The sequence below is a fragment of the Pteropus alecto genome, unplaced genomic scaffold, assembly GCF_000325575.1.
Source record: "Pteropus alecto unplaced genomic scaffold, ASM32557v1 scaffold103, whole genome shotgun sequence".
NCBI classification, from domain to species: Eukaryota; Metazoa; Chordata; class Mammalia; order Chiroptera; family Pteropodidae; genus Pteropus; species Pteropus alecto.
Genome location: NW_006436288.1, coordinates 12,402,862 through 12,412,389, shown reverse-complemented (window position 1 = coordinate 12,412,389; position 9,528 = coordinate 12,402,862). Strand labels below are relative to the sequence as shown.

Here is a 9,528-nt window from a genome sequence, read left to right as displayed (position 1 = left end):
AAAGGCTTTCACCAAGACACATTGTATTAAAATTATCAAAAATCAACGACAAAGACAGAATTCTCAAGGCAGCCAGGGAAAAGAAGATGGTAACCTGTAAAGGAAAACCCATTAGATTATCATTGGAGTTCTCAGCACAAACCTTCCAAGCCAGAAAAGAGTGGAATCAAATATTCAAACTATTAAATGAAAAGAACTACCAGCCCAAAATAATATATCCAGCTAAGCTCTCCTTTAGATATGAAGGAGAAATAAAGACCTTTCCAGACATACAAAAATTGAGGGAATTCTCCACTACGAGGCCTGTGCTACAGGAAATATTGAAAGGGCACGTCAGCTCACTTAAAACAAAATGACAAAAAAACGAAACAAAACAAAACAAAAAACATAATTAGGAGTAAGGTGTCTAGCAGGCTAATAAAAGCAGAGTAGTAAAGATCACTTTCAATTATGAAATTCTATAATTCCATAAAACAGATAGTAAGAATTTTTGGCATGTAAGAAGAATATTTCCAATCCCAGAAATAAAATTTACATGTAGCAACTTTTCATTTAGGAGCTTAAGATATCTCGTTTGCTTCTATTAATGCCTCTTTTTAATGAGTGATTTCTGAATTCTCTTACTAAGGTAGAGGAGATTTATTTTTATTTCCAAATGTTTTCGAAATTATTTAGATATATGATCTAAATAGCTGGATATATGACCTAAAGAAATTTGCTGGTAGATAATTTCCTTTAATTTTCACTGAAGTAATAACTTTGCAAATGTAATAGCACAGCCAAGTGCTATTCTGAATTCGGAAATCAAATTCTAACAAATTAAGTACATTTGATATTTTTCTACATCTAGTACCCCTAAAATAGCTAGATGATCTAAAGCTTCAGATATTCACAAGAAAATCAACTCCTAAACTGACAAAGGAGTACAAGATTAGTTAGCTAATTTTCTATTATATGTAGGATTAATTACTTCAATTCAACAAGATACTGTCAAGGTTACTCTTGTGGCTAATGCATAATTAATAAAGAATATCACTGACTCAATAACAAAAGTTTATTTCATTAGACTCTTCTAAATCTACTTGGTCATTTTACATTCTCAGTAATGTCGCAAGGGGGCAAAGGGAGTGTGCATGAGCAGTTGCTTTTTTGTATTTTATCACTGACATTACTTATAATTGCTGACTTCTACTTGGCATTATTTATTGTTTAAAATCTCTATAGCCAACAAACCCCTTATTGCTTACAATCATGTGGAAGTCCCAACTGACAGTCTTTGGAACCACAGCACATTCTAGTTAACTCTTACACATCTACGATTTGTAATAATTTCATCTCTATTTATTTTTTTGTCTTTTTTCCCCATTACATTCTGAGCTCCATGCCTCACTTTATCTATTTTTCCTGTGGGATACACTAGTAATTAAGTTGTTATACTTCTATAGGCACTTACCCATTTCCTTCCAGTAAAAGGGATTGATGTGACCAGATGTACTGTGGTAGATTAACATTGTCTTAGGTCTAGAAAATGAAATAAAATTTAGATAAATACAACAAAACAGAGAACTAATGAATGAAAGATGAGGGGACATAATACTTAGACAAGGTTGTTTCAATAATTCCCATTGAGAAAGGCAACCTATGCAACACTTCCATCTTTTGTTCCTTTTGGTTAATGAGCAAAATGGAAGTCTGGGAAAATGTATGTGTATGTGTATGTGTGTGAGAGAGAGGGAAAAAAAAGAGGAGAGAGAGAGAGAGAGAGAAAGATCTCAAATAGGCTGACATATCTATGGAGCAAATGGAGATACCATGATGATGAGAAAGTAGATCATATTTATAACTTATGGACATGTCTCACTGGGCAAAAATATAGGCTCTGTTTTCTCCTAAATCTAGTAAAGCTCTGCTGTTTTAGAAAACATCTAAATGCCTGACTTCAAATATGAAAAATTTAATTCTATTTACCATTTACTAACAGAGCCAAATATAAAATATACAACCTAATTTTTTTCTTTGTACTAGGAAATACTCCCACACATGATGATCTTAAATTTTGGCATTTATCAGAAATTGAGCAGTTCAATGAAATATAAAATATGCTCTCATTTCATCCACTTTTGTATCCTCAGCCTTAAAAAAGAAAGTTGTATTTTAGATTACTGAATAGAAAGAAAAGCTTTTTGGTTATCAGGAATTTTACAGTTAAATGATATAAAGAATTTGTACTTTATGATCAACAAAGTACTAAGCAGGACAACTCAATGCATATATGATGGCATATTTGGAACTATGTAAAATATTGAAGTGGATACCCTCTCACATTTGGAGTCTTTTATGATAAAAATGCATATATTTTGAAAATAAGCCTAGCATTTTCACCCTCCTTATTATCAAATCTTTGAAAGCCACCTTAAGCATCCACACCTGTGAACCGCCGTGTACCATCCTACAGCCAAGGTGAGATTGATGACTGTATCAGCCGGAATTAAATCTATTATGTTCGTTGGCTCAATTGCTTGGAGCCGGAGAAGCCCTTTTCCAGTCTGCACAAGAAGAACATGAAATGTTGAACCAGGGCTTAAGTAACAGCTGGGGCTCATACTCATGCTGTCAGTCGTAAGAGCTAACACTGATTCACTGCTTACTAGGTAGTTGTGCTAAGGTAGATTTCTCTCAGCCTATCCAAGTTCCCAACCAAGTTCATCTCAAATGCCAACATTTCCATGAACCACTAGTGGTCCTTAGGTTCCTTTAGGGAGTGAAAGTCCTCAAATTTGTGAGAAGTTAATATAGTTAATTAACAAAAGCCAAGAATAGTTGTTCACATCTTAAAAAGTAATTCATAAGACATTTTAAGAACTAAGATTTTCCAAATTTCTCATTAATACTTCCTTTTAAATTTAAGTTTGCCATTTCCTAAAAGATGTTGTTTTCTGCTAGTGCTTACTAACTTACCAGCAATAGTAGACACTAAAAGTTTAACAAATATTTATTTAAAAAAATAATAAAATTCTACCATTTAACAACAACTTCGTTATTACTTGGAAAAAGGCCATCATTATTTACATCCAATATCTTAGTTCACCTCACAGATCACCAATATAATTTAGAATTATTCCTGTTAATAAATAAGTCATGCCAACAAATAAATAAGTCAGTTAATAGGTAAAAAATATTTATTGATTTCATAAAGTAATTGATATTTATACCCTGCAACATCAGTTTACAGTGTTTAGCACTTTCTTATGTTCCCAATTTCTGTTATCTTATAATTTCCTTTGAACATAAGAATCAGTTTGGAAAATTTTAGAAAATTTGAATATGCAGCTTTATAAACAATGTACTGAAACTCACTCTAGGGTCATGTTCAAATAATTACGTTCTAAGCTATCAAATGTTCACCCGAACAAGCCTTAAAGAAACAAGAGCTGAAGGCTGATACAGAACAAAAACAGAGAAGTGGCTAGAAAAAAAGAAAAAAGAAATCAGAAAGTTCATTATCACTGTCTTTGATAAGTAGTTGTAATTTACTGTCTTATATTTGTATTTTAGTTCATGATGAACCTAGCTCTGAGAAGAACAGAAGCAGTCTGAAGCATGAGATTTCTAATAAGATTTAATCTCAGTTAGGGAATCGAATTCCTATCATGGTCCTAAAGAGTAGAGTTGTGGTTCTGGCCCTAAAATGCTTCAGTGCGAACTGTGAAGCACCACAGCCCAGACTGGACCTGTCCTCACTGCAGGGAGACACACACAGAGGCCTGTTGACCTTGAGAAACCACTGACAGTCCTCCTTGTCTGTGAGGAAATTATCGTTGAAAAGTGTTTCCCATATGCATCAATTTTTATATTGAAAAGTTTGCTCCAATTGGTAGGTCTGTTTCCTGGATCTATTAAGAACGTAGCCATTTATGTATTTTCTGTATATATAAAATCTCTACCCACACACACATCAACTCTTGTATGTGTCTTATAATCAAGAATTTAACAATCTTTGCGAATATGACTTAATGCATCCTCAATTTGCAGCGAAAAGGAGGAAACACCTCCATCTTGTGGTAGCTAAAGGGAAATACAGACATGGTTTTCGAAGCTCAAAGACTTTGCAAAAACAAACTCTTAAATAGTAATTGATGATATCACAGTACCTCTGTTTTCTGATAATAAAATCCACAAATAAAAGTAATTTCATCCTGTCTCGATTTTCCAATTAGCAAAATTGAGATAAGTTGCTTCAATTGTGGTTAGTAAACTAACATTTATGGTGTTGGATCAATGAAGCTCAAGCCAACACTAAGCATTTTGTTACTATCTCTCCACTACATTTCAAGCAGTTATTTCCACATTATTGTACATACCACAATAATGGTCTTACTAATTCCATTCATAGTATCAATCCAACCCTAAAAAAAAGAAAAGAAAAAGGAAATCTCTTGGTTACACATGTCAGAAAACTGGAATACCTTTGAAACACCTGCAGTCTAATCTTAACCAACTTCAAACAAGAGCACTGAGACACCTGACAATAGAACTGCTCAATTCAGTATTTTACAGATCCCAAAGGTCGTTGGCAAAGCACTGGATATTTTCTGCACTTTATCTGTGCAAGAATTAAACTTTTGCCAGCAGGAGTCATGGATTGTTTCAAGTTGTTTGAATGACATCTTAGGGGCTAAATTGGACCTTGTTTTAATGTCATAATCTGCTAACCAATTCATCAACTATTTTTTCTCTCCACCTGGGGCCTGATTTTATCTCCCCAGGGGAACATTTCAAACATGATTTGTAGAAATTATCCATTTCTTGAGAATTTCAGGAGTCGTGGCATCCATACTATCTCTCTATATTTTTGTATTAGTTTGCTTAGTTATGGGATAGATTATGTTTGGGAGCAGATCTAGGAAAATGTCTTTCTGAGTTTGTCTCCTATACGCTAAGCAAGTCAGTTGACCTTATCATGTCTGTTTCTTTCCCTGTAAAAGTTAACATGTGAGTGTAAAATGAAAGAGAGAGAAAAGAGGAGAAAATGGAAGGATTAATTGTTGAAATTTTTACTAGGGACCAGGTACTGTACACTCCTCATGCATTGTCTCATTTGATCAACTCTCCAAGGTGGGTAGTAATAGCCCAGTTTTACAGATGAAGGAACTCAAAAGGCTGCATTGTCAGTAGTTAGTAGAGCTCGAATTTACCTGGCCCTAAAACTTCACAGAATTGCTTCAAAGAAAATGGTATAATCAAAGTACTTTAAAAAGGACAGAGGAGTGTAAAGAGCTAAAAATTATTATTCCTAAACTGAGAGCCTTCTGTGAGCTTCGTGATTCCTATTTACTCTGACAGTAGTAACACTACTGATTTTGCCACCAAGAACATTCTGGTACTTTAAAACTACAGTGAGAAAGACTAGAGTTAGTGAGAAGCTAATTTAAGATCATCACCCAACTCTAGAACAGTCACTGTAAGTCCCAGAGGAGCCTCATACTGGATAAATACTGAAGCAAATGAAGAATTTTGCCCCAACATAATGGGTGCGTGTTTGATTTCCTGCATCCCGCTATATTCCCGAAGAGAGAGAGAGAAAGAAAAGGACAACAGAAACTAATTGAGCTAGAAGGACAATGGCTGGAAGCAAAGCGAGGAATCCCAGTGAGCGGGGCTTACTGGGAAAGGCTCCTGCCAGGTTGGTCCAACAATGGAGGGCCTCACGATGGCAATGTTTAGCTTCTCGCCCTCCTGCTGCACCACCATCTCTCCCAAGGCCTTGCTGTAGGTGTAAGTATTGGGCTGATCCCCAATCAGCTTGGGTGTGATCTCGTCAATAATAGCATCATCTAACCACCTGAAGGCAGTAAGGGTGAAAAAAAATTCTGGCAATGTATGTTAGACAAGAGACCAAAAAGAAACTCTGAAACACAGATGATCAAACAAAACTTCCACTTTCTAGCTTGAGTTCCGGAATTCAGAATGCCAAGGATGAGGGTATCCAAATCATGTACAGTGGAAGAGCTCTTTGCTCTCTATTGCTAAGCCCAATCTTATCAGTTGAATCCTACTTCTTCCTGCCTAGATAGATAATTCAACAGCTATGCAATCTACTACTTTATTACATATAATCTCTAATTATCTTCAATTACTTCGTCTCCAACAGGTTCATAAGTACACATTCATTGAGCACAGTTATGAGTGCCAGTCATGAGTCCAGGAGCATGGTAGGTGCTGAGTACATGGAATTTAGAGGTTCTCTCATCCAAAGTGCTTCTGTGGCAGTGCCACTCATTCAGTGTTGTCTAATTAAAACCCAATGCACCAATCTTGCAAACTTTATCTTTTAATTTTTAAAATTCTATTCAATGCCTCAGTAAATAAAAGCAACTACATTTGGCAGACTTACAATCTGTTTTAGCAAATCTATGAAATGTATTTTGAAGGTCTGTCCTAAGTTTATGCTAATAACTTGATAATTATTTCCAAAGATTTCCAATGAATTCTGAAGTGCTCTAATAACTAGTAATAGTCTGTCAAGTGGAGTGATTATCATACTCTGAAGCTGTCTTAAGAGTGATTATTGAATATCACTACTTTCAAGAAGATAAATATCACATATTAGATATGTATGACATTAGTCTAATCTTTTCTTTAAAGATGTCTGATCCATTTTAATAATACCGAAGTCTAGCTGCACTTCTTGAAGAGAGCAATACATAAAATGACTGTCAATCAAATAGTTCATGTTTTTCTTATCTGGCAAATCTATTCGATTAAACTTTTGATATGATCGAGATTTTAAAAAATCAGGCTACCTAAATATGTTGTGCAATTTTTATAATCAATATATCTGATATATTTATTCCTTAATGGGCTGACTCAGTCATATTATTTTGATTATAGAAAAATCTGAGCTGTTTCCACTTTGCTCCCATGACAAATTGTTGAGCATTTAAGGTGTGCAATGCCAAGACTTACTCAGAAACACAACTTTCCACTTTATAACTCTCATTTGACATTGGAGCAGAACATGAGCACTGTCTATAATTTGTTTTTTCTCTTTGCTGTTACTAGTGCTGAGCGTTTTCTAGATATTCAAATGCCTTTTGATTTACATTGAATAGAGAAAGACTGAGAAGTTCCTAGAATTAAAAACAACTCTAAATATTTAGAAAAATATAAGATATTCCAATTATATGGCCACCTGAGGGTTCGAGAGAGTGTGACACAATGCAGGCCCCTCTCCATTACCTTTATTTACCTCATCTCGTTTGTGGGTCAACAGTGGGCTAGCTAGCCTAAGACTATTTTTCTTTCACCTGCAAAAACATGCAGGTTACAACTGGGTCAGAAGAAATACAACCTAATTTCAATAAGGCTGTAAAGAAAAAAATTCTAAGAAAACTCAGATCCCAGCAATGCATTAGCATTGTATGTCGCATGGCTGGCACCAGTTGCTGTCACTGATGTGCTGGTGTACATGGAAAGGGTAATACACAGAAGCTTTACCAAGTTGGGCAAGTTAGCTTCTTAGAAAATATTGGTTTCATAGGTTTCTAAGAACACAAATGCAAAAGAAATTGTAATGTTCTGTAGATGGCTTGCCTAGTCATAGCTCCATCTGTATTCTATTGTATTGTCTTCTTGTTTCCTCCATTTTTACTTGTCCAAAATGGCAATAATTACATCTGTGCTAAAATCTGAGGTTAGCATGAGGACAAACAGGAATATTCGCAGCTGAACTTATAGGTATTTGATAAAACAAAATGAACCAATAAACCTAGGGCATTCTTATTTTTGCTTAAAACAACATAGGTAATAGTTGATTTTAAAATATCTTTTCTAATGCAGCCAAACAGATCATCACCTGTCTCATCCAGCCACTTCCTGAGCTGACAGAGATGAGTCTAATAAGGGCGCACATCTATTGGTTGTTATATCCTTTTCAGAATCTATAACCAATTCATGCTCTTCTTTACCAAAGTTTAATTTGCTGCTGCAGTTTGTTCTATTTTTAAAACGGTCAGTAAATTAGCATGGAAAAAAGTCACCATATAAACCAAAATTTCTAAAATTAATCAAATACCCTTCAGTGCACTCAAGGTATTTTGAACCTATGGGTCCCACATTCTAAACTTCTACTTCAACTGATTCAAAAGAAGCAAAAAGTTATTAAAGATTTTAAAAACCAATGTGTGTGTGTGTGTGTGCGCGCGCACGCATGTGTGTGCATTGACACATATACCTACAATTTCCTCTAAATATTACTATCTTTTTTATTTTAAACTCATTGAATCAACCTCCTAATATCATTAATAATTTCACAATTTATGTATTTACTGAATGAAATAGCAAGAGGAATGCGTATTTTTGCTTATTGCAGGGCAAGCCTACTGTGTATGAGGAAAGCTTTCTGGAGAGTAAGTACTGAACACACTGCCTCGTGGTAATATTTGCTCTCTTTTTCTCTCATCTGGATTATACTCTTCCCTTGATTATTGCAATTATCATGCCATACGTACTTGCTCACGTGTCCGTTTCTCCACTTTACAGTGAGTCCAGGAGAGCAGGGATTATGTTTTGTATCCTGTGTTTAACCACTTTTCTGGCTCCAAGAACTAGCTATTTTATTCAGTAAATGGGTGCTCTCCCACATAGCAGTCTTGATTGGCCAGTTACATTCTGTATAAGATTTGGGGAAGCTGAGCTGGACAATGGTAGGAAGGAATGGGTATACTCAGAAAGAGGTATGGGAAAGGAAGAAAGAATTAAGCAAAATTGGAAGTTTAAAGTATCCAGTGGCAGTGGAGAAAAGTGTTGAGAAGCTGAAAGGCTATATGTTGACCCACTTCAGTTTGGCAGTGTTGGCTTCAGAGTAAATTTAACTTTTGATAGAGAGAGGAAAAGTATATCTGAGCCTAAATGCTTGTGGTGAATTGGCCTCTGTATTTTCCTCCAAATTTTTATTAAGCACTTATTCTGACCTCCAATGGCCTGACTTCATGAAAATTAGTCAGTTTGTTTAAGAAACAATCTAACCCTACTTTGATTTATGTTTAAAGCCTGGTAATATTAAAATTATGCAGAATTTTCAATTTTTTGTCAGCTGCTTAGATGCCATCTTGAGACCATATAAGACTGTACGATCTTGAAAATAAAAGCAAAAATGTTAAAATTAGCTTTTTTCTTTCCCCTAGAATAGGTAAACTTTCTTAGTGTTAACCATGTGATTTTTAGCAGCAACACAAAAAATTCGACCTCCTTTCATATTTCCCAAAGGGCTGTTATTGGGGCTGCTGTTGTGGGCTGGGGGCAGCTTTCATCTTGTCTCCTTCTCCGCCTTGCCACAGCTGACTGCTTTCAGCATCTGATCAAGCAACACCTTTTCTTTTTCACATGGCAAATTAGCTGTGTCTTCTGGTGACTTGGTACCTTTGAAAGTGTGATTTTTAATAGGTACAAATCTATTGGGAACTTTTTATTCAATTAAAACATCTAGAAATTGAAAGACAGCATAAGGCAAGGAGAGTGGAGGGAAAG

At 35.3% G+C, this 9,528-nt stretch overlaps 1 protein-coding gene across 1 annotated transcript in view; it reads right to left on the bottom strand.

Annotated features, from left to right (window-relative positions):
* The window catches only part of FAR2 (fatty acyl-CoA reductase 2), a 101,913-nt gene that overhangs the window by 16,147 nt on the left and 76,238 nt on the right, over positions 1-9,528 (bottom strand). Inside the window, exons 5-8 of the mRNA XM_006912716.3 lie at positions 5,665-5,842; positions 4,362-4,406; positions 2,428-2,546; positions 1,454-1,521 (exon numbers count right to left, since the gene is read on the bottom strand). Of these exons, the coding sequence (XP_006912778.1) occupies positions 1,454-1,521; positions 2,428-2,546; positions 4,362-4,406; positions 5,665-5,842 (410 nt within the window). The remainder of the gene's footprint in view (positions 1-1,453; positions 1,522-2,427; positions 2,547-4,361; positions 4,407-5,664; positions 5,843-9,528) is intronic.